The sequence below is a fragment of the Bos indicus x Bos taurus genome, chromosome 19, assembly GCF_003369695.1.
Source record: "Bos indicus x Bos taurus breed Angus x Brahman F1 hybrid chromosome 19, Bos_hybrid_MaternalHap_v2.0, whole genome shotgun sequence".
NCBI classification, from domain to species: Eukaryota; Metazoa; Chordata; class Mammalia; order Artiodactyla; family Bovidae; genus Bos; species Bos indicus x Bos taurus.
Window position 1 is genome coordinate 26181220 of NC_040094.1, and position 27716 is coordinate 26208935.

Genomic DNA, 27716 nt, shown 5'->3' on the forward strand with positions numbered 1-27716 from the left:
GAACTTTGTTGTTTTCTGTCAAATCTCATCATGAATCAGCCAAAGGTATACATATATCCCCTCCCTTTTGAACTTCCCTCCCATCTCCCTCCCCATCCTACCCCTCTATGTTGATACAGAGCCCCTGTTTGAGTTTCCTTAGCCATACAGCAAATTCCCATTGGGTATCTATTTTACATACGATAGTGTAAGTTTCCATGTTACTCTTTCCATACATCTCGCCCTCTCCTCCCCTTTGTGGTAAGATACACATAACATCCAATTTCTCATTTTAACCGTTTTAAAATGTAAGATTCAGCAGGACCAAATTGTTGCATACCCAATTGGGTATTGTTGTTTACCCATCTCCAGAACTTTCATCAAGCGCAACTGAAACCCCATGTCTGCTAAACAAGAACTCCCCATTACCCCCCCCCCACCCCTACCCCCTTGCCCCTGCCCCCAGGAAGCACATCCTACCCTCCATCTCTGTGCATCTGACCACTCTGTATGGCTCTCAAAACTGCAATTACTGAAATGAGACTTTTATAACTTGAAGTGACCCTGGAAATTTTCCCAGTGCAATGTCCAGAAAAGACATGGGCCTTCCCAGTATTCCATTCAAAGGGGTGATGATGAACCAGCCCCAGAGAACAAGTCCGAATGGGGATTGGCTGTTCTCTGATTTCCTTGACCACCAGGAAAGGAAACTGGTCTTCAGCATCTGGGACCCTGAAGGAAGCAGGCAGACACTGGCTCCTGCCTGCTGGGGTCGCTTATCTGGGTGGCTGGTCTTGATGGGGTTGGGGTCGGGATGGCGGCCAGGAAGCCACCAGGGGACGCAGCAGGGAGGTTGATGAGCCCCAGAATCAGAGGGGCCTCAGGGGCCCAAGTCAGAAGCCTGTCTGGAGAGTCAAGTCCTGCTCCTGCAGGAGAGCCCTGCAGCCTGCTTTTTTCACTTAGCACGTCTTGAAGGGTGTCCATGTCAAGACATGAAGACCCACCTGTCTTTAAAATGATGCAGAATTACCAGCACTTAGGTTTCCCAGGTGGCTTACACAGTAAAGAATCTGCTCGTAACGCAGGAGACCTGAGTTCAGCCCCTGGGTGAGGCAGATCCCCTGGAGAAGGGCATGGCTACCCACTCCAGAGAATCCCATGGACAGAGGAGCTTCGTGGGCTACAGTCCACCGGGTCACAAAGAGTCCGGCACGACTGAGCAAGCATCACTTTCACTTTCAGGTCACCGATTCCCAAGCTGGTGGACGCTATGGTTGATTATACTTTTCTGCTATTAGCTGTTACTTCAGTAAACATCTGTCTCTCTTCGTGATCCTGCGTTTCTCTAAAGTTGCTTAATTATTCAGTCACAGACAGGTCATACTATCCCTCATTACATCACTCATTACATGGGCGAGTGAGTGACAAGGTTAGATTGTGACTTAGAAGAGTTGAAAAAGTCATACGAGAGAAATATCTTTTGGAAATGACCTTTTGAAATGGAACAGTCAGACCACCTCTAGAGCTGTCATCAAGGGTGGCCCAGGTCACATTCGTTCAGGGGGTTGGACAACATGGAGTGGAAGATCTTGGGGAGGAAGAAAAGCAGCTTCTATGCTGGACGACATGGTCACCCTTAGATCATAATAACGTGCGTGTTGTTAATATAGCCATTGTTCTGTGTGTCTGTATTGTATTCCTCACTACTGTATAATTAGTTGACAATGCTATTTACTTAAAAAAAAATATCCAGGTGGTGCAGTGGTAAAGAATCCACCTTCCAGTGGAGGGGATGTGGGTTTGATCTCTGGTTGGGGAACTAAGATCACACAGGCCATGGAGCAACTAAGCCTGTGCGCCACAACCACTGAACCAGTGCCTCAGCTCGAGAGCCCGTTAGCTGCAGACTACAGAGCTCGTGTACCACAACTAGAGAGAAGTCTGCGTGCCATAACAAACGATCCCACATGCTGCAACCAAGACCCGATGCAGGCAAACATAGTTTTCTTTTAAAAATAATGAGGCTGATCAAAACACAGCAAGAGGAATCTCAAGATGATTATCTGAGTTGATTGTGCTGTTCTGCATGTGGCCCCTCACTGGCCTGTGCACCCCTAAAACTCCTCTTTAAAAGATCTTGCCCCCTGATCACCAATGGTGAGTTGGTTCTTCGGGACATGAGTCTACCTTCTTCCCAGGATTGCTGGCTTCCTCAAGAAAGCTATCTTTCCTTTTACCCAACACGTGTCTCTCAATATTGATTTCTTGAGAAACACACAGTTGAACCTGAGTTGGTAACCAGATAGGGACCCTGCACCCCTTGCCAGTGCTGATTTTTTCTGAATGTTCATGAAACAGGAACCACAGGCACCCAAGAGCATTGCAGGGACATTCAGATCAGACAGTGATTGTGGAAATGCTGTGAAAATTGAAAAGCACTAGATAAGAATGAGTTTTAATAAAGACCTGAAAAGCTAAGCATAAATATGGATACAACATACAAAAGATGAGATAAAATCTAAAGTGAGACACTTGTCAAAAGTATCCTGAGATTTTATTAATTTATGGCAGAAAGTGAAGAAGAACTAAAGAGCCTCTTGATGAAAGTGAAATAGGAGAGTGAAAAAGTTGGCTGAAAGCTCAACATTCAGAAAACTAAGATCATGGCATCCGGTCCCATCACTTCATGGGAAATAGATGGGGAAACAGTGGCTGACTTTATTTTTCTGGGCTCCAGAATCACTGCAGATGGTGATTACAGCAATGAAATTAAAAGACAATTATTTCTTGGAAGGAAAGTTATGACCAACCCAGACAGCATATTAAAAAGCAGAGACATTACTTTGCCAACAAAGGTCCATCTAGTCAAGGCTATGGTTTTTCAGGGGTCATGTAGGGATGTGAGAGGTGGACTATAAAGAAAGCTGAGCACTGAAGAATTGATGCTTTTGAACTGTGGTGTTGGAGAAGACTCTTGAGAGTCCCTTGGACTGCAAGGAGATCCAACCAGTCCATTCTAAAGGAGATCAGTCCTGGGTGTTCATTGGAAGGACTGATGTTGAAGCTGAAACTTCAATACTTTGGCCACCTGATGCGAAGAGCTGACTCATTTGAAAAGACCCTGATGCTGGGAAAGATTGAGGGCAGGAGGAGAAGGGGACGACAGAGAATGAGATGGTTAGATGGCATCACGGACTCAATGGACATGGGTTTGGGTGGACTCCAGGAGTTGGTGATGGACAGGGAGGCCTGGCGTGTTGCAGTTCATGGGGTCGCAAAGAGTGGGACATGACTGAGCGACTGAACTGAACTGATTGGGGAAAAAACCCTGGGTAGAACTATATGCACAAAACCTCAAAAGATCAGAAGCAATCCATGTCAACAGCATGGGCTCAGGAGTTTATCCATACTCCCCGTTTAAAACACATCATGTTTCCCTGTGACTATAAAAATAGCACATGGTCTTTGTAGAAAATCTGAGAAATAGGGGACAGCATAAAAAGGAAAATAAAAATCACCCATAATCCCACCACTCAGAGATCACTATTAACATTTTTGGTATATCTCTCCTATGTTTAAAAAAAAAAAAAACCTGTACTTGTATTTTATTGTGATTGATATCACACAAAACACAGTTTTGTGTCATGCCTTTTTCACTTAGCATTGTATCAGGGACATTTCTCCAGGACATTACAGATGCTTTGTGACTACGAAGGTCATGGTCACTTCTGGTTCAGCCCCACATGAGAACCCAGCTTTTGTAGCAGGCTGAGCACCATGTTGCCTGGATGGGGAAAATAAAGGAGAACCAGAAAAGCAGATGTGGGAGATCTGAGTCCATAACACCAACAGATTAGGAGCTGAGCTCCTGTGGGAAGGAGTTCTGGCTCTGAGCGGCTCTGTCTACACGTGGGAATCCCCCTGCTTCGCTGGAGGACCTGCTGGTGGATTTCATTCATCTGAGAGCAGACTTGGCCACCTTCAGTGGCACGAGGCTCTGACATGAAGGTCAGCCAAGATAGAAAGAGTTTCTGGCGGACCTCCCTGGCGGTCCAGTGGTTAAGACTCCGCCTTCTAATGCAAGGAATATGGGTTCGATGCCTGGTCAGAGAAATAAGATCTCATATGCTGCAGGGTGTTACCAAAGATTAAAAATAAATAAACAAATCTTGTTTAAAAAAAAAAAAGTCTTTCTGAGCTGACACTGATAGTCAATGGAAATCGTGGCTCCATTTGCTCCCTGGCACCTTTTCGGGAGCAAGGTTAGCAAGAATCAGGGTCCCTGAGTAAGAACCTGCTCTGAGAGGCTTTGGGCCTTCAGCTCCATGGCTGACTGAGACTCAAAAAGCAAAACCAAACCACAAAAAAGAGAAATCACCCCTGGATAGTTGGCAAAGATAGCACTTTAAAGTCACCTGGGGTCTTCGCATGACATCCTAGGCATTGCTGGGGTGCCACGTTGGTGTGAAACCAGCAAAAAAGGAGAGAGAGGAAGAAAAGGGGTGGAGTAGGGGATGCCCCAAGTGTCATTCTATGAGGACGGGATTGTCAGGTTCAAAGTGCTCGTGGTTTTCTTTCTCTGGAGAGCGCTGGTTGTTACATCATGGGGTAAGCGATGACAAAATAGTTAAGCTCTGAATCGATCAGCTTTCTGTACTTCCTGTAAATTTCCCGCAGTGTCCTGTCCTCTTCATTCGTCTCATATCTGTTTGTATAAATTCTCACCTGTGCCAACAGAGAAACACATCTGCACACACGCACCCTGTGACTACATCACCCAGGCCCCGAAGACAATCCAAATGAGGTACCCGTACAATTGTCGGCAGAATCAGGAAAAGCCTAAACCCAACTATTAATGCTGAGGATGATTACTACTAATTATTAATCCTAAACTCCAGATTCCCTTGGAAATTAGCAATTTCACAGAAGGGACAGACTTGTGAGATATCCAACCCCCATGCCCTGCCTCATCCCTGACCTTCATCCCAGGAGTGGACACCTGCCTCCGAGAAGCCCCTGTGCCCCTGCCCTCAGTGGAACCCCCCCAGGGTGCTCTTACCTTGAGTGTGCGCAGGGCACATTGCCCTTCCTCCCGGCTCTTTAGGATCCGCTCCACAAACTTAACATCCAGGAAAGCCCAGATTTTGAAATAAAACAACTTCCTGCAGGATAAGATGAGGAGGTGCAGCTCTTCATCCAGAGACTCATGGTTGTTGTTGAATTCAAAAGTTAGTTTCTGGAAAAGCACCAATGGGGCAGACGATGTGAACAGAGATGCTGGGACTTGGCTGGGTCATTTCATAGCACTTTCATGATCCAGCACTGGCCTGGTGGCCCTGGCGGTTTAAGTGTTTTATTTATTTATTGGACATGCCACGTGGCACACAGGAGCCTAGTTTCCCTGATCAGGACCAGGGCTGGAACCCATGCTTCCTGCAGTGGAAGCGGAGTCTCAACCACTGGCCCACTGGGCAAGTCCCCTCCAGTGCCTTAGATAAGGGACACTGGACACGCAGTTGTCAGAGGAAGGGATTTGGGAAATGCAAGTGATCTCATCCAAGTTTCCAAAACTTAGAGTTTTGAGGCTATGTACCTAGAGTCTGGAGACCAAGGTGGTGTTCCTGGCCCTGCAGTGGACTGGCCAGGTGACTATGGGCAATACCAAAAGGTAGTATGATGTCTGCCTGCCCACTTCAGGGCTGTGTGAGCGTAAATGACCTCTTCACACTTTGTCATCCCTCACTGTAAGTGTTGGTGTTTCTTAATTTATAAGTTTATTAATGAACTTATTAAGTTATCATTTATTTGTGATATAATTATACATTTATTAAGTGGTATAAATTAATTACTTTACTTGACTGCACTGGGTCTTACTTGTGGCATGCAAACCCTTAGTTGCGTCATATGGGATCTAGTTTCCTGACCATGGATTGAAGCTGGGTCCCCTGCATTGGGAGTGTGGAGGCTTAGCCACAGGACCGCCAGGAAAGTCCCAGTAGTGGTATATATACCCTTGTATATCCATGCTCACAGACTCGTGTGTGGTCCTTGTTACTCAGTCACTCAGTTGTGTCTGACTCTTTGTGATCCCCTGGACTGTAGCCCGGCAGGCTCCTCTGTGCATGGGATTCTCCAGACAAGAATACCAGAGTGGGTTGTCATGCCCTTCTGCAGGGGATCTTCCCAACCCAGGAATCGAAACTGCATCTCCTCCATTGGCAGTCATGGATTCTTTACCGCTGAGCCACTTGAGAAGACTGTGAGGTCCTCAGTAGGGGACAAAATGATGCTGATTTTGTAGATGGGGAGCTGCCAGATTAGAGTAGCCCACACCTCTGAGCTCTTCGGTAACTTGGGTCAAGTCTGGTTTTTTGTCTGGTTTGGAGCTGCTCTGTGTCCCGTGTACTGCTGTGTCAGGTGGGTGAGTGGAAGGGGCTGCCCATCTGCTGGTCACCGGTGGAGGCACCTGCATGCTCAGGCCTCAGAGTTCTGAGCCAGGGATATAGGCGCTTTCCTTGGTGGACAGTCACCCAAGAGTGGGTTTCATGTACAAGAAGCGAGCAGTAGCTTTTGTCCTCTGCTGTGGTCTTAGGGACCAGGAGAGGCGTAGTTTGGTGACCTTTCTCAGAATCTCAACTTAAGGCTTCCCTGGTGGCTCAGATGGTAAAGAAGCTGCTTGCAACAAAGGAGACCCGGGTTCGATCCCTGAGTCAGGAAGATCCCCGGGAGAAGGAAATGGCAACCCACTCTAGTATTCTTGCCTGGAGAATCCCATGGACAGAGGAGCCTGGGAGGCTACAGTCCATGGGGTCGCAAAAGAGTTGGGCATGGCTGAGCGTCTAACACTTTCACCTTTTGAGAGCAGGCAGGAGGAACCAGGGGGCAGCCACTCCTCCCAGGCCTCCCGGCCCTAGGGTCGTACCTACCTGCAGAGTGTGCCGAAAGGTGGGCAGGAGATCCGTCAGGGTGGGTCTCATGGACCAGTCAGGGTCGCTGAAATAGCAGCTTCTCAGACTGATGCTCCTGATGGGGATCTCCTGCAACAGGATCCGGGCCAAGCGCTCGTACTTCATGACCCGCTCAAAGAAGAAGTTGACCTTCAGGCTGGTGGCGTGCCTGGCCAGCTTGGCCCAAGACATACCCCAGATGACCTGCCCGTGGGGGTCATGAATGTGGCACTTGATGTTCATGGTCCGGAGGGTGCCGGTGTTGTTGTCGCACAGGTTCTCCAGCAGCTCGTCAGAGATGCAGTTGTAGTTGAGAGTCAGGGACACCAGGTTGCGGAACGTGGCCATGGTCTTGTTGAACTGGGGACTGCTGTAGACGGCAAGGTGGTGGCTGAAACAGTCCTCGATGTTGAGCTCCGTCACCGTGCTCTCGTTCCGTAAGTAGCTCAGGGCGTTGAGGATGTGGCAGCCTTGTTCCGTGGTGAGCCTGGCCCCCTTCAGGCTGAGATAGTTCAGGTGTTTGCCCATCTTCTTCAAGAAGAAGCTCAAGCTTTTCATGAATGAGCTCCTGATGCTGTTCCTCCAGACCAGGCGGTCCAACTCGAGATGCTGGATGGAGAGAGATTTCAGACGGTTGTTACTCTTGCCCAGACATGAGAGGAGGCCTCGCATGGTGACCTGGAACTTCTTGGTCAGGACAGCGTTGTAAGGATTCAGGAATTTGATCTCCAGGTGCTCCAGGTAACGACCAAATTTCTTAACATACCAAAGGGCTGACTCGAATTCGGACGCATGTACCCTGGAAGGTCTCCCACTGAACGTGATGGTCCTGTATCGCCAGAGGTCAGCTGAATACATCATCTGGTTCCACTTCCTGCAGACAAGGGCCGCTCTGGACCTGTCCCTGTCTCCCAGCCACCAGAAGACACGACGCAGGCACACATCGGGCAGGGTGGCCCAGCAGCTCTGGTCTTGAGGCTGGATCAGTTGGTCTTCTTCGTCCATCGGGGAACCAGGATGTCCACTGCAGCTGCGTGGTGGGCAGGGCTTCCAAAAATGAGGAAAGAAAAGCAATCACTTGTTTTCTGTGGGGAGTAAAAAGGAAGACCATTACCTGCCAAACACATATTAAACCTAATGCAATGAACTTGCTCTGCGGCCCCATGTGTCAGTACTGGGCTGGGGCATGGGGGACAAAGATAAATACACCATACAGTGTACACCCACAGGATTCACAGCCCAGCAGGGGTCTAGCAGGGACACAGACCAGGACTGTTACAACACTGTGGGAGGCGAGAAAAGGCTCAGGTATATTCGTGGTGCCTCTGCCTCTGCTCAGTCGCTTAGTCTTGTCCGACTCTTTGCGACCCCATGGACTGTAGCCCACCAGGCTCCTCTGTCCATGGGATTCTCCAGGCAAGAATACTGGGGTGGGTTGCCACTTCCTCCTCCAGGGGATCTTCCTGACCCAGGAATCGAATCTGCGCCTCTTGCATCTCCTGCATTGGCAGAAGGATTCTTCACCCACTGAGCCATCTGGGAAGCCCATGCATGGTGCAGGGTAGCACAAACAAAGCATGATTAATTCTTTCTGGGTAAGAAGTAGTAGAGAGGGCTGCTTGGAGGAGGTGGCATCTGAGCTGAGGTTTGCAGGGTGGATATGTGTGTGCAAAGAAGATAGGTTGGTGGTGGAGGATCTGGTATACTCCAGGAAGAGGGAACAAGACGGGTGAAGTCACAGGATGTGAGCATATGTGATGTGTTCATATTCAGGGAATTAATAGTTGTTTGAAGCTTAATTTGAAGCTTGTTAATTTGTGACAGGCAAGGAGTGATGAACCTGGATTTGGGGCAGTGGGAAGTTCTGGCTCAAGGGCATCATTCAAGATGCTCTGAATGATGTGATAAAGGCTGTGTCCTAGAGGAATTCTGACATCTTCTCTGGATGAATCACTGTGTTGAGCGACACTGCCGATGGCTGTGTCTCTATTTGGGGCTTCCCAGGTGATGCCAGTGGTAAAGAACTCGCCTGCCAATGCAGGAGACAGAAGAGACATGGGTTCGATCCCTGGGTCAGGAAGATCCCCTGGAGGAGGGCATGGCAGCCCACTCCAGTATCTTTGCCTGGAGAATCCCATGGACAGAGGAGCCTGGTGGGCTACAGTCCATGGGGTTGCAAAGAGTCAGACACGACTGAAGCAACTAGCCGTGTACACACGTGTCTCTATTCAAAAGGCACAGCTGCAGAACAAAGGTGGAGAACCTCGCTGACATCAGGGCAGGTCTAAGGATCACATGCCCAGAAGTGCTGTGGACAGTCTTGAGGTAAAGAAAGAATACTCTGGGGGAGTGGAGGAAGGATGGTCTAGAGCAGAGTCCAGGCTTGAAGCCTGGGACTAGGGCAGCATGATAGTGGGAATCGGGGTGAATTGTGAGTTTTTTAGTGGACATAATTTGGCAATTGGTGAACAGAGAAATGGAAGGACTGGAAAGTCTCTGACTTGATTGAATTGCAGGTGGTACCCCAGTCAAGCTAGGGAGTCCCAGGGAAGAACTGGGGTAAGGCCCTACCAGATACACTGAGCCCTCAGTCAGACTTTTCATAGTCATCTGCTGTAATCTTCATGGCTTTGCTTTCAAAGTTTCCCATGCTTGAAAACTACCCTCCTTTTCTCTACCTCTCCCCAGCCCTCCATTTTTAAGGTTTAAGTCCTGCTGCTGCTGCTGCTAAGTCGCTTCAGTTGTGTCCGACTCTGTGCGACCCCATAGATGGCAGCCCAGCAGGCTCTGCCATCCCTAGGATTCTCCAGGCAATAACACTGGAGTGGGTTGCCATTTCCTTCTCCAATGCATGAAAGTGAAAAGTGAAAGTGAAGTCGCTCAGTTGTGTCCGACTCTTAGTGACCCCGTGGACTGTAGCCCACCAGGCTCCTCCGTCCATGGGATTTTCCAGGCAAGAGTACTGGAGTGGGTTGCCATTGCCTTCTCAAGGTTTAAGCCCTATGGCTCCACAAAACTTTAATTGACTTTTTTATTCATTGTGGCTCAGAGATGGAAGAGACCTGAGAATTGAATTTTTTTTTTAACAGATGGAAACTAGACACAGAGAGGTGAAGGGGCTTGCCTGTGGTCACACAGTCGGTTAGTAATAGGACCCAGGCTAGACCTGGGCTTTCTTACTTTCTCTTGTACTTTTTTCCTGCCTCTACTTTTCAGGCCTTGGATGCAGAGGGACAAGTTAATCATAATTTTCCGTTCAGGACAGACATTTGTCTGTGCAAGAACTCTCTTTGATTTTATGACTCTGTGTGACCCCCATGGACTATAGCCCACCAAGCTCCTCTGTCCATGGGATTTTCCAGGCAAGAATAGTGGAGCCATTCCCTCTCTAGGGGATCTTCTTCACCTAGGGATTGAACCTGGGTCTCCTGCATTGCAGGCATATTCTTTACTGTCTGCACCACGAGGGAGCCCATGTATTCCCTTTAACTCGATGTCCCACTTCGCCGTTCCCCACAGAGGCAACTATTCCGGTGTGCTTGATGTGCTTCATTTTGTTTGTGCATGTGCTTGCCAAGTGTGTGTTCCACGTCTGTAAGCACCGCTCACGTTGCCCTGTGTACGTCTCACACTGCATCTGTCGTCTGAGTAGACCCTCTGGTGGACAGTCTCCTATTCATTCTCCCCAGGAGGGGCCCCCGGGGCTCTTCCAGCTCTCCCCAGCACCACAGTGGTGATGAGCATCCTCAAATGAGATCCTGTAGGTTTCCTCCATGCCTTTATCCTCACTACCCCATCATCACCTACTGAACAATTTGGTCCCTTCCTCCAGCTGGCCCTCCCATCTCCCACCCAGATAGGCCTCTGCATGGAAACTGGTAGCAGCCTATCCCCACCCAGGATACAAGGCTCTGGTGGGTTCAGCCTGCCCTCTTCTCTTTCCCCTTTCAGTGTCGAAGCCTTTCTCTTCTATGAAACCCACACACTCTTTGGGACGAGGAACAGCCTCATTCTTCTTTTGAGGAAGTATTTTAACTAATGAAGAAAAAAGAGTGTGTCTTTCTTCACATATAAACTGTCCAGGGCTAGGGGACCCCACAGCACTTAGCATAGAGCAAGGAACCTATAACCCAGGGATTGAACCTAGGTTTCCTGCATCTCAGGCAGATTCTTTACCATCTGAGCCATCGGGGAAGTCCAAGGATACTGGAGTGGGTAGCCTATCCCTTCTCCAGTGGATCTTCCCAACCCAGGAATTGAACTGGGGTCTCTTGTATTGGAGGTGAGTCTTTATCAGCTGAGCTACCAGGGAAGCCCTAAGAGGTGCACAAGAAAAGCTGCTGCTGCTACTGCTGCTAAGTCACTTCAGTCGTGTCCGACTCTGTGCGACCCCATAGACTGCAGCCCACCAGGCTCCCCGTCCCTGGGATTCTCCAGGCAAGAACAGTGGAGTGGGTTGCCATTTCCTTCTCCAATACATGAAAGTACTGGAGTGGGTTGCCATTGCCTTCTCAGGAAAAGCTAAAACCAGGGAATTCCATGGTGGTCCAGTGGTTGACTCCTGGTTTCCACTGCAGGGGGCGCAGTTTCCATCCCTGAACAGGGAACTAAGATCCCAGAAACCTCACAGTGCTACCAAGGAAAGAAAAGAAAGGAAAAAAGCTGCTGCTGCTGCTGCTAAGTCGCTTCAGTCGTGTCCGACTCTGTGCGACCCCATAGACGGCAGCCCACCAGGCTTCCCCGTCCCTGGGATTCCCCAGGCAAGAACACTGGAGTGGGTTGCCATTTCCCTCTCCAATGCATGAAAGTGAAAAGTGAAAGGGAACAGGGTCAGAATAGTTATCAGACACTTTAAACCATAGGGTGGGGCTGGAAGAACTTTGGAGGGTTGGGAATGGTGTTGCAAGCCTTCCAAAAGTCATGTAATTACCCGGAACCTATGCTACCCCTCAAGAGGCAGTGTAGATTAGTGGGTTAGATTCTGGTTCTGTCATCTGCACTATGTAACTTTGTGTGTGTGTTCTCTGTTGAGTCCAGACTCTCTGTGGCACCATGGACCGTAGCCCATCAGGCTTCTCTGTCCATGGGATATCCCAGGCAAGAATACTGGAGTGGGTTGCCATTTCCTACTCCAGGCGATCTTCCCCACCCAGGGATGGAACCTGCGTCTCTTGTGTCTCCTGTATGGGCAGGTGGATTCTTTAGTACTAGCACCACCTGGGAAGCCCCTCCACATCTGTTGATACGGTAACTGTTCCTTTCTTCTAGTGTTGGGGGATTAAATGGACTGACAGATGGAAAACACTAGAACAGTGCCTGGCATATAGTAAATGTTACACAAGTGTTTGCTGCCATCAGAAAGTTGGTGCCAACGTGCTTCTAAATAGCATCCCTATAAGGAAGGTATTTACAAATGGGGAAACAGGCGTTGGAAGGTTAGGAAAATGAGATGGGTAAGTGGGGACCAGGATTCGAACCCAGACGCGGGAATGTAGGCCGGGTTCACAACGTCACACAGCTGCCAAGCCTGGGAGGACACCTGGGTGTTCCATCACCCGGGTGCGGAGAGGGCCCAGGAGCCTCCCCGGGGCGGTGGGTGAGGAGGGGCGCCCACCCCGCCGCGCGCGTTACCCGTTCGCGGGGCCCCGCTTCTCCGGCTGCAGGGACCGCAAGCGCCAGGCCTGCTCCGCCCGCGCCGCCTCCGCTCCGACGCCAACTCCGCCGCCCGCGGCCCGGCCGAGGCTAGAGGCCCAGCGGCCCGCCGCCTCTGTGACGCGCCGCCCCCTGCGGGGGTCTGCTCATCCCCACGGCCGCGGGGCCCAAACCCGGGGTGATCGCGCAGGTCGAGGGGCCAGACTAGGTGCCCCCACCCCGCAGATGGCCGGGGAGGCGCCCCGGTCAGGGGCGGGAGGCAGGAGGCTGGACCCAACAGGCCCTGCCCCCTGCCCGGCCCCTCTGCACACGGGAAAGAGGTTCTGCCCAGGACTTGGGTTGTGCAGGCCCGATCGTTCGCCACCTTTCCTGTCCGGATCCAGCCCCAGTTCCTGTCCATTGTCGGGGACGCTCTCTGGGAAGCCAAAGCCACTGCCAACCCAGCCCTAGTGTTAGTCGCTCAGTCGCTTCTGAGTCTTTGTGACTGTGGACTGTAGCCCGCCAGGCTCCTCTGTCCATGGGATTCTCGAGGCAAGAATACTGGAGTGGGTTGCCATGGCCTCCTCCAGGGCATCTTCCCAACCCAAGGATGGAACCTCAGTCTCCTGCCCTGCAGGCGGATTCGTTACTGTCTGAGCCACCAGGACCCAAAGAAGGCCTTAAGCAAACCTGACTCAGCCAACCTAACAAAGCTTGAGAAAGGTCACACTTCTGCAGTTTTGGGTGGGTGGGGGCACACCCAAACACCCACTGTCCTGGGCTCTGTCCTCCCTAGTGGGAGCTGGTACCCTAACGGGTCTCCCCACAGGCCAGGCAGACAGTTAGGGCTGTGCTACTCGCAGGGAGGGGGCTGCTTCTCTGGGTGTCTCCCAGCTGCTCCCCCTGCCAGCGGCCTCCACTGGCACCTCTTCGTGCATTACCTGGCTGCCCCCACCACCCAACCTCATTTTTCTCTTCCTCGCTCTCTCATTTTCTGCCACTCCCCTTCCCATGCCGTCCTAGCTGCTGCTCCCCAACTCCACCCACCCCCAGCCCTAGAAAACCAGTCAAAAATCTAAAGAAAGGTGGAGGACAGGCTTTCAGGAAGATCTTTTTTATTCTTCAGAGATAAAGCTGGATTTCCCAAGGTGTCCAGGCTGGGTTGGGCCTAGATGCTTGATCAGAATTCTCAGGCAGAAGAGTTGGCGTTCTCTTTTCCTCCTGGTTTAGCTGTAGCTCTTGGGCAAACCAACATCTCTGTTCAAAAGGAGGAAAATAGTTAAAATCCAAACCTTTTCTTCGACAAGAAAGACACCCAGTGAGTAAAACGTCTTTCCTCAAATACAGACTAGCACAGAAAGCAAGCAGAAAAACCAGTGTAAAAACAAAATCTTCAAAATCTGTTGTACCTTTCCCAAAGCTAGCTGGAACTTCACACTTGTTTTCCTTTTGATGAAGCTAACCGCCGGCATTTCTCCTAAAGAAATGGATATTTAAAAAGTTGAAGGTGTATAAAGTGGAAAGTGTTAGTTCCTGGGATATCGCTGGTTAAACCTATCCCCAGTTTCTGGAGCAGGGACCTTGAGCTGTAGATGACAGAAAAGTCATAGATAGAGATGAACGTATTTGCAAAGCAAAAATAGAGACCCCGATGTAGAGAACAAATTTATGGATACCAAGTGGGGTTGGGTTGGGGGGAGAGGAGGGTAGGATAAATTAAGAGACTGGGAATGACATATATACACTACTATGGATAAAAGGGGGCTTCTCAGGTGGTTCAGTGGTAAAGAATCTGCCTGCAATGCACGAGACACAGGTTCGATCCTGATTGGAAAGATCCCCTGGAGAAGGAGATAGCAACCCACTCCAGTATTTTTGCCTGGAGAATCCCATGGACAGAGGAGCCTGGTGGGCTACAGTCCATGGGGTCTCTGAGTTGGACACAAATGAGTGACTAACACTTCCACATTTTTTTAGTGACTAAAAAACAACAACAATGTATAAAAGAGATGACTAATGATAACTTACTGTATAGCACAGAGAACTCTACTCAATAGTCTGTAATGACCTATATAGGAAAAGAACCTCAAAAAAAGTAAACATATGTATCTGCATAATTGATTCACTTTGCTGTACAGCAGAAATTAACACAATATTGTAAGGCAACTGTACTCCAATAAAAATTTAAAAAAGAGAAGAAAAGGGAGGCCAGTGAACTAGGAGGGGTCTATGGGAGGTTTGGGACAATGTTTAATAGAGGACTGTCATCATCAGGAGGGTGGACGAACAGATTAGAAGATACCCACGCTATGGCTTCCCTGGGGGCTCAGATGGTAAAGAATCCGCCTCTAATGCGGGAGACCTGGGTTCAGTTCCTAGATTCGGAAGATCCCCTGGAGAAGAGAATGGCAACCCATTCCAGTATTTTGCCTGGAGAATCTCCGTGGACAGAGGAACCTGGCGGGCTACGACCCATGGGGTTGCAGAGTCGGACACAACGGAGCAACTAAGCACAACACAGCACCCCATGGACTCTTGTGTGTGTGAGTGATAGTTGCTCAGTCGTGTCCAACCCTTTGCAGCCCCATGGACGGCAGCCCGCCAGGCTCCTCTGTCCATGGGATTTTCCAGGCAAGAATACTGGAGTGGGTTGCCATTCCATTCTCCAGGGGATCTTCCCAACCCAGGGATTGAAACCGGCTCTCCCACATTGCAGGCAGACTCTACCATCTGAGCCACTAGGGAGTCCTCATGGACTCTTACAACATTAAAAAAGAAAAGGAAGGGGCAACATCATTTGACTTGGAGGGATGCCCTTCTTATTATTGGTTATTGATGAATCCTATACAAGTAGTGTGTACAATTGGACTCCAAATGTGTGTGTGTGTGTGTGCGGTTATATATTAGAGTTGCCAGATAAAATACAGGCTGTCCAGTTAGATTTTAATTTCAGAGAGACAAAGGATTTTTCTTAGTATGAGTATGTCCCATGAAATTATTTTGTAGTTATTTTTGTCCCAAGTAATGAATTTTTCTTTGCTAAATTCAGCAAGCCCATCATTAAGGATGGAGAGAAGTATGAAAGGAAATTTCAGTTGTAGGAGGCAAGGGAATATGGCACTAATAACACCCTCAGCAAGTATGAAATTCACTCAGCTTGGTAAAATTGTGTGCTTGTGTGCGTACAGAGATGCTTAAAGAAGTTAGAACAAGATTTAGGTCTACTACTTTGTAAGGGGTGTGCGTCATATATTCAGGAAAAAAGGCAAGTGGTGGAGTCATGAGTCTAGGAAGACGATATATGGGGGAAGAAAACCAGTTCAATCCCCATGGAGGCTTGTCAGGTTTTTGTGAACAGAGGTGACGTTTTGGAAGGACGCCCACCTGGAGGCTGACACTGGCACTTCATGGCATGGCACTTGGGAGGTGGGAGGGGTGTGGGGGGATTAGCTGTATCTTTATGTTTGTTTGTATGGTATCATGGCAAATGGTCACAACCAAATCTAGTATTTAGTACTGGCAAACTCCGGGAGATAGTGAAGGACAGGGGAGCCTGGTGTGCTGCCTTTCAAGGGGTTGCAACGAGCTGGACACGATTTAGCTACTGAACAACAACAATAACTTTTGTATTTTGAAAAACATCAAATAATGAAAGTATTTTAAAGTGAGACATCCTTTATAGGGCTTGAGAGCATAAGCTCTGGAACTATATCCACATGTATACCTGGCTGGATTCTGCCACTCTCTAATTGTGAAATCCTGGGGAAGCCATTCGACCTTTCTGTTTAGTTTCCTTATCTATAAGATAGGGGTAAAATACCTTCCTGATGTTTATAATGATTAACCATTTGTAAAGAGCTTTGCCACCCCATGGACTGTAGCCCCTCAGGCTCCCCGGTCCATGGAATTTTCCAGGCAAGAATACTGGAGCAGGTGACCATTTCCTTCTCCAGGGGATCTTCCCGACTGAGGGATCAAACCCATGGCTCTTGCATCTCCTGCATTGGCAGGCAGGTTCTTTACCAGCTGAACCACTGGGGAAGCCCCGCTTTGCATTGTAACTGGTGCATAATGGTTAACTACCTCTAATGCTAATTCTTCTTTATTGGAAAGTAATCTAGGATGTGAAAAATCAGGTTATTGAGGCTGCAAATCCTGAGCTACTGGAGGTAAACCTTAATCTGCTGGAGGCAAGATACCAACTGACTTAGGATCTTGACCAAGGCTCTGATCTCTGGACTGCAGTTGCCTTATCTACGCCATAAGAGAGCTAGACTGGATGCCTTCTATTCATTTGTTTGCTCCAAGGTTTGGGGGCATTTGCTGTGGTCAGTAACTAGGCTGGGAACTGGAGATAGAGATGAGAGACTGGCTCTGCCGTTAGAAATGGGAGGTGATGAACATATATACACAGGAGATAAGTGAGAGTAGATCCGGACACACAGAGAAAGGGGAGATAGTGTTGTCTGAGGACATCTCGCAGGACTTGCATTTCTTTAAACACTGTCCTGATGGCTCATAGCTGGATATGGAAGGAACAGAGGCTGGGTACCTGGTGGTGGTTTAGGGTTGGCAGGGGAAGTAGGATATCACACTGAGAACATCTCCTCAGAATGTCATAGGCTGTCTCATCTTCTACAGGAGAGGAGGCTCTGAGCTTGCCATTGGACTTCAAAGACAGATTCGTGGTTTTGTTTGTTCCTCGTGGCGCTTGCCTTGTTGACTTTTCAGAAAGAAAGGGAGCTCTGTGTCTATTTTTCAGCTTTGGACGGACATCTTTCTCTGTCTTGGAAGTCTGGTCTTCAGCAGCCCAACTCAAAGGGGATGAAGGAGGAATTTCTGGTTTCCCCACTGGAGAAGGTGTCACAGCACCTGAGACTCGACGGCATCTATCCTGCAAGGGTGAGTCAAGCATCAAATTTAAAAATGACCTCAGCTTTAATGGTGGACAATACAATAGGCGAGCTAACCTGAAAATTTTCCACTCCAAACTCTTTAGAAATGCTGGATATAATATGACAAACGTTCACTGAGCTGACTTTGCAAGGAAGCAAGCAAACTCATGTTCCGGGAAAGAAGACGTACCTGTTAAGCACATGAGGTAACCCTTTAGGAGGAGATTGTGGGGTCAGTCTCATGACTAAGAGCTTGGATGAGAGAAAAGTCCCATCCACATGATGTGTGAAATTGGAAGAGTCCCCTTTCCCTGCACGAAGCTGGGAAACTTGAAGTCTGAACTACGGTGGCTGAGAGACAAAAATTGACTAACTGGAAAAGGGAAATGACAACAAAGCTTGTCTACCTTGGACTAGAAATTGAGCATGAGGTGATAAATTCTGAAGAAGAGAGAGAGAGGGGAAAAAAGCAAACACATATGAGCCTATTGCCCTAAGGGGCTTCTCTGGTAGCTCAGCTGGTGAAGAATCCGCCTGCAATGCAGGAGACCCATGTTCCATTGCTGGGTTGGGAAGATCCACTGGAGAAGGGATAGGCTACCCACTCCAATATTCTTGGGCTTCCCTTGTGTCTCAGCTAGTAAAGAATTGGCCTGCAATGTGGGAGATCTGAGTTCGATCCCTGGGTCGGGAAGATCCCCTGGAGAAGGGAATGGCTACCCACTCCAGTATTCTGGCCTGGAAGATTCCATGGACTGTATAGTCCATGGGGTCACGAAAAAATGACAAAGCTTGTCTACCTTGGACTAGAAATTGATCATGAGGTGATAAATTCTGAAGAAGAGAGAGAGGAAACAAACAAACAAACACATCTGAGCCAATTGTCCTAAGCAGGATGAATAAAAATAAATCTTCTCTTGGATACATTGCAGTGAAACCACAGAAGATCCAAAGCAAAGAGGATCTTGAAATCCAACAAAGAAAATGGTTATTGGCAAAGAACAAGCAGCTACACTGAGAGCAGATTTATCAACAGCAATCGAAGAGGTGGGAAGATGGTGAAAATGCTTCAAAATGCTAAAAGAAAATAAAGGTTAATGTAGAATTTGAAATCCAATTAACATTCAAGGATGCAGAATAAAGGAAGTAACTGTGCAGATAACTAAAGATACCTAGACATGTATTTCAGGATGACAGAAATCTTGCCCAGAAGGAAAGCTTGGGATTCGTTACTTCCCTGGTGGTACAGTGTAAGAATCTGCCTTGCAATGCAGGGGACTCGAGTTTGATCCCTGATCAGGGAGCTAAGATCCCACATGCCACAGTGCACTTCAACTACTGAGCTCATACGCTCTGGAGAGAAGCCCACAACTAGAGAGAAGCCCTCACACTGCAGTAAAGATTCCACACGCCGCAACTAAGACCCAATGCAGCCAAAATAAATCCGTAAAATATTTTAAAAAGAAAGAACATCAGCAAAGAGAAAGGTAAACGTATGAGTATATCCAAGCAGGCATGAATTGAATAAAGTGACAGTAATAATAATGACTAAAGAGGAATAGTAGAAAACCAGGTGAAACTAAGTTCCACAGCATTCATTAATACCTAAAAGGTGGAAATAGAGAATCAATCAACATGTTTTCAAATCCATATATTGTTTTTGTGGAGGGTAGGGAATGTAATTTAGATTTTAAGTCAAGTATTCATATTAAAATGCTCTAAATGTCACTAATAGTAAATTTTATATGTATGGTCCCTGATAAACAAAAAGACCTAGATCATCTCTAGGATTTCTTTAGTTCTGATATTCATTGTTCTCTGGATTGAAGGGTAAAGAAAGGACAAACAGTTTGCCATCCAGGAAGAAGGAAGTGAGTTCTTTGGAGAGATCCTTTGGGGAGATTCCCCCAAAGAAAATGCTCCATCCTGTAGAAGAGGGGAACAGCTTGGCCTGTTCCCAAGGTGCTTAGAGTGATGGAGGGAGAAGTCTGTAAATTTTCCCAGGCAAAAGCAGTCAATCAATCCATCACATCATTACATCCTTTCAGAGTCCTCCTTTTGGTACACAGCCCTGATATCAGCTTCATTGTGGGAAGATGGAGAAAGTTATTAACTTTTTGGAGGAAGCTCACAGCCTAATAGAGAAGACTTCCATACGGGATGTGCTGTGCTCTGCTTAGTTGCTCATTCGTGTCTGACTCTGCAACTCTATACAACCAGGCTCCTCTGTCCATGGGGATTCTCCAGGCAAAAATACTGGAGTGGGTTGCCATGCCCTCCTCCAGGGGATCTTCCCAACTCAGGGATCAAATCCAGGTCTCCCGCATTGCAGGTGGATTCTTTGCCATCTGAGCCACCAGGGACATGGGATAGAAAATAATAAAGCAGAGCCTATTTAGGCCTAAATTGTAATTTTCAGGTCCTCAGAGGTGATCAGTGATAGCTGGATTGGTCAGGGAGGCTCCTTGAAGGGCTGGCATAATTGGAATCCAATTACGTGTGCTAAATAAGCCTAAAGCAGTTCACGATGTCCTTTTTTGAACAAAGCAAAACGAAATATGGGAACCTCTTAATATTCATGCTGTGTAAAACTGGACCCAGAATCTACCATTCAAGACTTCCCAGGTGGTCCAGTGCTTAAGAATCCACCTGCCAATGCAGAGGACACAGGTTCAATCCCTGGTCCAGGAAGACCCCACATGCCATGGAGCAACTAAGCCTGGGTGCCACAGCTACTGAAGCCCATGCATCTAGAGCCCGTGTAAGGCAACAAGAGATGTCACAGCAATTAGAAGCCTGGGACAAAGGCTACGATGAAGATCCAGTGCGCCCAATAAGTAAATAAATAAAATGAATGAATTACAGAAAGAATCTACTGTTCATATCATATTTTTTTGCAATATGAACTGGCTATTGGCATCATTGCTGCTGCTAAGTCAGGTCAGTCGTGTCCGACTCTGTGCAACCCCGTAGATGGCAGCCCACAGGCTCCCCTGTCCCTGGGATTCTCCAGGCAAGAACACTGGAGTGGGTTGCCATTTGCTTCTCCAATGCATGAAAGTGAAAAGTGAAAGTGAAGTCGCTCAGTCGTGTCTGACTCCTAGCGATCCCATGGACTGCAGCGCACCAGGATCCTCCGTCCATGGGATTTTCCAGGCAAGAGTACTGGGGTGGGGTGCCATTGCCTTCTCCATTGGCATCATTAGACAATGACAAATTTCTACTCACCAGATGGTGGAAATACTTATTTCCTGGAATCATTTGGTTGCAATAATGACAGCAGATGTTGCTTTCAGGAACTGGAATGCTCTTCCCTGAAAAAGCACAGAAGCAACAGCACAAATGATTGCCTTTGACAATGGCCAGCCCGGCTGCCCCGCTACGTGGCCTGCAGTCCTGAGGATGCCTTGACCCGAGGCTGCCATGAGTGTCCTGCACTGCCAGGGTCCTTGGCCACATGGACCACCCACATTATTTCCATTAAATTGTAAAAGTGCCCTTGGGGCAGCACACAGCCCTGATGAAAAGACGTTTTCCTGGAGCAGGACTGGTTTCCAAGGAGATGGAAGGAGTTGTTACCACAGATGCCAGTCCTGTTCAACCCGACTGCTCTTTCAGTTTAGCCATTTCCGAGCTCTGTGATCAGATGAGGAGTTAACTGCACACATCTTTGTTGATTGTGTTGAAGCTGTGTTGTGCTGTCTTGTTGAAGTTGTGTTGTGTTGATGAAGTTGCATTGTCTTGTTGAAGTTGTGCTGTTGTTGAAGCTGTGCAGTCTTGTTGAAGTTGTGTTGTCGAAGTTGTGTTGATGAAGTTGTATTGTCTTGTTGCAGTAGTGCTGTCTTGTTGAAGTTGTGTTGATGAAGTTGTGTTGTGTTGTTGAAGCTGTGCAGTCTTGTTGAAGTTGTGCTATCTTGTTCAAGTTGTGTTGTGTTGACAAAGTTGTGCTGAAGAGTTGTTTGTTGGCTATGTTGAAACCCAGGCCTGCTGGGAATGTACTTGAATCTTAAGCACCCCAGTTTTTCATTTGCCGATTTTGATAAAATCTTTTACCCAGAGAGACTTACCGCCCAGGGGATTTTCGGCTCTGTCCCCATGCTACTGTTGTTACTAAAACAACCAGTGAGAGGATGTGTTTGGCTCGTGTTCTCTGTAAACACACTTCCTGAAGAGGTAACTGGGTAAAGAGAGGATGCTGTGGCACCAGGTGGCCAACACGTAGGCCCAAAGGTCAGGGGCTACATCTGGATCCTTTGGGAAAGTTCCTGATTCTGTGTCAGGGAACTTGGGGATCCTGTCTGGTTTCTGCCTCTAGCAAGCCCCTGTTTCACTCTGCATAGCTTTCTCATCTCTACAAGGATTCAGGTAGGTCTCTGCCAGTCTGGAGTCATGCTGGAGGAGTTCAAAGGAAGCCTCCCATCTGGTAGGGCCCCATTGCCTCTGCACTCATCTGTGTAGCTCCCAGGTCCCCAACCCCTGGCTTCTTGGCTCCCTGGATCAGTCATTTATTTTTATAAATTAAAAAAAATTCTTTTTATCGGAAGAAAATTGCTTTACAATATTGTGTTGGCCTCTGCCGCACAACAACTCAAATCAGCCATAATTATATGTTCATCCCCTCCTTCTTGAACCTCCCTCCACACCCCATTCCAACCCTCTAGGTTGTCACAGAGCACCAGGCTGGGCAGCTTCCTTATAGTTATCTATTTTACACTTGGTCGTGTATATATGAGGGTGTTAAGGTGGCTCAGATGGTAAAAGCGTCTGCCTGCAATGTGGGAGACCCAGGTTAGATCCCTGGGTCAGGAAGATCCCCTGGAGAAGGAAATGACAACCCACTCCAGTACTCTTGCCTGGAAAATTCCATGAACGGAGGAGCCTGGTGTGCTACAGCCCATGGGGTCGAAAAGAGTCGGGCACGACTGAGCGACTTTCCTTAGTGTATATATGGGGCTTTCCAGGTGGTCCTTGTGGTAAAGAACCTGCCTGCCAAGTCAGGAGACGTAAGAGACGTGGGTTCGATCCCTGGGTCGGGAAGATCCCCTGGAGCAGAGGGCATGGCAACCTACTCCAGTATTCTTGCTTGGAGAATCCTATGGACAGAGGAGCCTGGTGGGCTACAGTCCATGGGGTCGCAAAGAGTCGGACACGACCGAAGCGACTTAGCACACACGAACACAGTGTCTATATGTTGATGCTACTTTCTCAGTTTGTCCTACGCTCTCCTTCCCCTGCTGCGTCCACCAGTCTGACTCTATACCGGAGTCTCCCTTCTCTGTAAATAGGTTCATTAGTACTATTTTTTAGATTCCATATTTATGCATTATGATATTTGCTTTTCTCTGGACCAGTCATTTCAAGACACAGCGGGTGCACAAGAAGGCCACTCTGGAACTAGACTAGCCAGGTGACTTAGAGACACATGCATCTGTCAGCACCCTTGTCACCCGTCCTGCTGAGAGCTCACGATGCTCACCTTTCTGGAGCCGGAGCTGCTCACGCTGACACTCTTCTCTGTGCCGGGCCAGCACGCGGAGCATGACGTGCTGGCCGCAGTCTGGGCAGAGCTCCGTCTGCTGGCCGCAGTGGTGTTCATGGAGGTCCACCTTGTTCAGGCGCACGGCCAGCTGGCAGAACTGGCACTCAACCGGGCGCTCCTGGCATTCCTGGGCCTGCGGGGAGGCCGGCAGGACGGGCATAGTCACTGGCCTGCAGTGACTGCAGTTGCCTTGGGGCTAGGAGCTTATTTCCCTGAGGGGGACTGAAGCCAGTAAGAGAAAGCAGGTGGGAAAGACTGGGGGGTGGGGGTGGGAGGAGGTTGTGGGAGGGGGGCCTCTCCTTGTGAAGGGAACATGAGCTCTCTTGGACCTTGGCAAGAGGGGCAGGGGCAGGGGGCCCTGTGTCACTGGGATAAGCTAGTTCCAGGCCTGCTTGGGAGAGAAGAGAGAGCTGGGGGCGGGAGGGGAGAGCTTTATGACCCGCCCCCTCCCCTCCTCCTGGGCTTGGCAGAAGAAATCACACCTGCCCCTCACCTCGTGACTCTCCAGCAAGTGCTTCGGCACGCTCTGCTGACACATGGCGCATCCCACCTAAATGCGGAGGGAGGTGCTCAAGTCCCACCCTGGCTCTGTGTGTCAGGGATGGGTCTGTGAGCACCTGGGGGCAGGAATCAGGCACCCTCATCTGCCTGCAGCACCAACTCTGAGCTCAGGGACGCATTCATGGGACCCTCTGAGCTGAGATGGATGCCTGAGCTTGAGGAGCTCCAGAAACAGCTGGAGAGAAAGGTTGGCCTTTGACCAACCTTGGCCGTGACTGCCTTCCAAGCACCCCTTTCCTGTTTCTCCTCTTGACACATCTCAAACGAACATTTTACTTTTCCCAAAACAGGGACCCCTAGTCTTGGCCAACCTCATATGCCTGTAGGGAAAGGATTGGGAATGGGAAACCGGGGTCTACTCAATGCAGTACAGGAAAGAAGTGTAGTAGCTCAGTCGTGTCTGACTCTTTGCGACCCCATGGACTGTAATACACCAGGCTCCTCTGTCCATGGGAATTTCCAGGCCAGAATACTGGAGTGAGTTGCCATTCCCTTGAATCTTCCCGACCCAGGGATGGAACCCAGGTCTCCTGCTTTGCAGGCAGATTCTTTACTGTCTGAGCCACCAGGGAAGTCCAAGTGGCCGTACAGGGAGGGCAGGATTATCTACCCTTTCCACTTTGCGTAGGGGGCTAGGCGCGGGGGCTGAGCAACTTGCCCATGGCAGGCAGCCATGAGATGGGCTGCAGAGAGGACCCTGCCCCTCCACCTCCGTCCCCCAATCTGCCTCCCCACCTGCTGGTGCCCGCCCTGGCAGTGTTCTTCCATCTCATGCTGCAGGACGGGTTCCTTGCATTCTGGGCAGAGGACCAGGTACATCAAGCAGTGGGCCTCATGGAGGCCCAGGTGGTTGGAGGCCACCCTTCTTTTGCTGCAGGATCAAAAGGGAGGAAAACCAGGTTTATTTCATGGTATAAAGCATGGAGCCATATTTTATACATGAGGCTCCTGGATGAAGATCTTTCAAGGCCTCAAGCACTGAAAATATGATGATGAGACCACCTGACTCGCCTTCCCCATGTTGATCTCAAATCAGAACAATGCTGAATCATGACGTAATGGTAAGGATGCTCTGTAAAGCTCTTATGTTGCCCAGGGTGAGCACGGTGGGTAAGAAGGAGCAGGAGTGAGTGATTACAAAGGAACAAGAGAAACCTTTGGGAGGTAATGAATAGTTTCATTGTCTTGATTGTGACTGATGAAATAAAATTTATATTTTAAGGCAGGACAAGAACAAATTAAAGATAAAACTCTGTGTGTGTGTTGGGGGCTCCTCCCTCCCTCATGTGCATTGTGCATCTGTACTACACATTAACCAGAGCCCCTCATAGATGGAAGAGCCTGCTCAACTGTTTCTTTTTTTCTTTCTTCTGATGCCAGGAATATAAATGAAAAGAATAGTGTTCTTTCTCAGCTCTGTGCTCAGTCACAGTGACTCACTGCTCACTCAGTACTCTCTGTGCGTGCTCACCTGGACTAGGCAGGTATCCTTGGTGAACTTTTTGTAAAATGTCAGCATGTCATTCTGATTTATGATCCTTTGTCTCAAAGGCGTATGACTGTGTCTTTGACTTCTAACCCAGGCTTCCCTGGTGGCTCAGATGGTACAGAATCTGCCTGCAATGTGGAAGACTGAGGTTTAGTTGCTCAGTTGTGTCTGACTCTTTGGGACCCCATGGACAGTAGCCCCCCAGGTTCCTCTGCCCATGGGATCTGTCAGGCAAGAATATTGGAGTGGGTTGCCATTCCCTTCTCAGGGGATCTTCTCAACTCAGGGATCGAACCCGTGTCTTCTGCATTGCCAGGCAGATTCTTTACTGTCTGAGACACCAGGGAAACCCTATATATATCTTATTTTTCAGATTATTTTCCATTATAGGTTATTACAAGATATTGGCTATAGTTCCCTGTGCTGTACAGTAAACCTTTGTTGCTTATCTATTTTTAAAAATTAGAAATAGCATTCTATTTATACAAAGTCAAGCAAGTGGAATCAAAATGTCATATTTTAGTTGGGCAAAAACTTGTAAGTTTTCTAATACATATATACCCTATATACTATATATACTATATTATAGTAATACATATATTATACATATCTAATACATATAAATTATACTTAATATTATATATAATAAATAGAAATACAATTATATATTTATTTAAAAATATATAACAAATATAATTATATAAATGATATATAATATATATTATATTACTTATATATATGTATACAAAACTTTTCTACTTGGGGAAGCATGGACTCTTAATCACTAGGCCACCAGGAAAGTCTCCCTTCCGCTATTCTTACCCCTCTGCCTGGCCTGGCACCTCAGCTTTTTTTCCTGAGCTCGTGCAAACGCCAGAGAGCCAGGAGGGTCTGGCTGGAGAAAGACCTTGGGGAGCGATCCCCCTGGTTCCTGTCACAGGTAGGGAGCTTCGAGAGTAAGGTGCCTCAAGGGGCTGGGTCCCCATGATTTAGAGGTGTGGTCTGGGAGCTTTGCTGTATCCCCTCACCCTGCTCCACGGGTCCCTCTAAAGGTGGGGGTGGGCATGGTCTCAGACAATATGCGGGAGCCTCTTTCTTTCAAAGACTAGTATGAAGAGCATACAAATTAGGACCCGAGGTCTGAAAAATAGGAGTAGCCCAGCAGGGATGGTTAGCCTGGCTGTCTGGCTGTAGAACTGTCCCAGAAAGTCTTCAGTACCTGGAGGCGGGGGTGGGGCGGGGTTCAGGGATATCTGCCAACCCTGAGCCTCTCTCACTGATATCTCCTGAGTTTACACCTTCCTATCTCAGGGGCCCACCCTGGCCTTCCTGGGCACACAGACCCTTTCCTCTTCACTTTAGAAACAGACTTATCCTGTCTGCCCCTCTCACCAGCCAGCCTCAGGTCGGCCACCAGGGAAAGCGACTTCTTACCAGTTCCTGCACACCTGCAAGGCTCCCTCCATGTTCTGATCTCCGGAATCTTTCTGTTTCAAGTTTCAGTTCTTGCAGGCAGAGAAACGAAACTGAAAGTGAAGGGCCCACAGCCTAGGAAGGGAGGGGTTTTCAGATTCCTCAGCCCAGGGCTGCTGCACAGTACCTGTGACTGGACATCCAGGAAGCCCGGTCCCTGCCTCCTCCGTCAGCCTGTGCTGCTGCCGCCGGCTGTTGCTGCGACCCCTTGGGTGGGAGCCAGAGGCCAGGCCGCCCTGGGCAGCAGCCCCTCCCCTCCCCCAGGCTGGCCTCACTGCATCCGGGTCACTCCATCCTCTTCCACAAAACACTGACCTCCTCGTCCCTCCTGGTCCTCTCACTGATCCTTCCTCTGTAGGAGAGAGCTGGTTGGCCATGTTGAACTCGAACTTGAAGGCCGCTCCTCCTTGAGAACGGCTCCTGACTTCCTGTATGCTACTCTGGTCCGGGTCAGGGGCAGGAGGAACTGGGGGTGCAGGGTGGGGACTGCAGGCTTTGGAGCCACATCCTGTAGCAGCCTGGTGACCTAGGGCACTCACCTATTCCCCCTGTTCAACTCTGTCCTCACTTGTAAATAACAACATTAAACTGTAACTGTAATTAAGCTGTAATGCTAACAAGGGGGCAGGCGAATGGGGAAGTCTTCAGACACAGAAACTGCTGCGCTGAGGGCTGATGTAACTTGCACACATTGCCAGCCAACAGGAAGCAGAATCAGGCTTTGAACCCCGGGCCAAAAGGCCCAGCGCTTGTCTCTCCTAGAATGGCCAGAGGGTCAGGAGCCGGGAATTCGAATCTTGGTAGTGGCCCTAACTGACAACAAGAGTCACTTTAGCCTCTGGGCTTGTTTCCTCATTTCCACCCCGCTCCTCCCGCCGCCTACTCTGGACTCTACAGGGGACCTAGGGAACTTAGGAAGTCCGGGTGCTCCCAGAAACTGTGAAAAATTGCTTTCATTTGAGTACATGGACTTGAAAGGAGTCTGGCACCCAGACTGTTATAAATGACTGGACGAATTGACCCCAAAATTTGAGATACAAAGATATCAAGTTCTGCTAAAGGCAACACGTGTCCAAAATTATATATGCATAATTGGATCAAATGAATGTAGAACAGTTGTTTGTGTTCTTTTCACAGACAGCAGGATGTAATTAATTAGATAAAAATGACAGAACAGTGTATCTAATTGCTCAGTAGAAACT

At 48.7% G+C, this 27716-nt stretch overlaps 2 protein-coding genes across 9 annotated transcripts; both read right to left on the reverse strand.

Moving 5' to 3' along the window:
- Positions 1-4364: 4364 nt before the first annotated feature.
- Positions 4365-8006, reverse strand: FBXO39 (F-box protein 39). The gene is made up of 3 exons (XM_027519383.1): positions 6906-8006; positions 5039-5215; positions 4365-4704 (listed from the first exon to the last, which is right to left on the reverse strand). Exons 1-3 carry the CDS (start codon positions 7929-7931, stop codon positions 4576-4578), a joined length of 1332 nt encoding a protein of 443 aa, XP_027375184.1. The 5' UTR covers positions 7932-8006; the 3' UTR covers positions 4365-4575.
- A 5649-nt stretch (positions 8007-13655) lies between these two features.
- XAF1 (XIAP associated factor 1) lies at positions 13656-27150 on the reverse strand. Of its 8 annotated transcripts, none has more exons than XM_027518445.1 (9): positions 26830-27150; positions 26476-26589; positions 24288-24423; positions 23485-23541; positions 22929-23124; positions 20681-20766; positions 17110-17451; positions 13967-14034; positions 13656-13814 (listed from the first exon to the last, which is right to left on the reverse strand). In XM_027518445.1, exons 2-8 carry the CDS (start codon positions 26505-26507, stop codon positions 13990-13992), a joined length of 894 nt encoding a protein of 297 aa, XP_027374246.1. In that variant the 5' UTR covers positions 26508-26589; positions 26830-27150; the 3' UTR covers positions 13656-13814; positions 13967-13989. The 8 variants fall into 8 exon arrangements, with proteins under 8 accessions (XP_027374246.1, XP_027374244.1, XP_027374240.1 ...); XM_027518443.1 differs by lacking the exon at positions 13967-14034 and adding an exon at positions 25024-25169 and having other exon boundaries at positions 26830-27106; XM_027518439.1 differs by lacking the exon at positions 13967-14034.
- Between the last annotated feature and the right edge of the window lie 566 nt (positions 27151-27716).

Excerpts from the sequence above, each read along its gene's own strand:
- FBXO39 (XM_027519383.1), bottom strand. The coding sequence starts at position 7,931 with ATGGACGAAGAAGACCAACTGATCCAGCCTCAAGACCAGAGCTGCTGG. Across the intron at positions 5,216-6,905 it reads CCTTTCGGCACACTCTGCAG|AAACTAACTTTTGAATTCAA; the intron begins GTAGGTACGACC and ends GTGCTTTTCCAG. Across the intron at positions 4,705-5,038 it reads GTGCCCTGCGCACACTCAAG|GTGAGAATTTATACAAACAG; the intron begins GTAAGAGCACCC and ends CTGTTGGCACAG.
- XAF1 (XM_027518439.1), bottom strand. The coding sequence starts at position 26,507 with ATGGAGGGAGCCTTGCAGGTGTGCAGGAACTG. Across the intron at positions 23,125-23,484 it reads ACTTGCTGGAGAGTCACGAG|GCCCAGGAATGCCAGGAGCG; the intron begins GTGAGGGGCAGG and ends GCCTCCCCGCAG. Across the intron at positions 13,815-17,109 it reads CAACCCTAAACCACCACCAG|AGATGTTGGTTTGCCCAAGA; the intron begins GTACCCAGCCTC and ends CCTTTTGAACAG.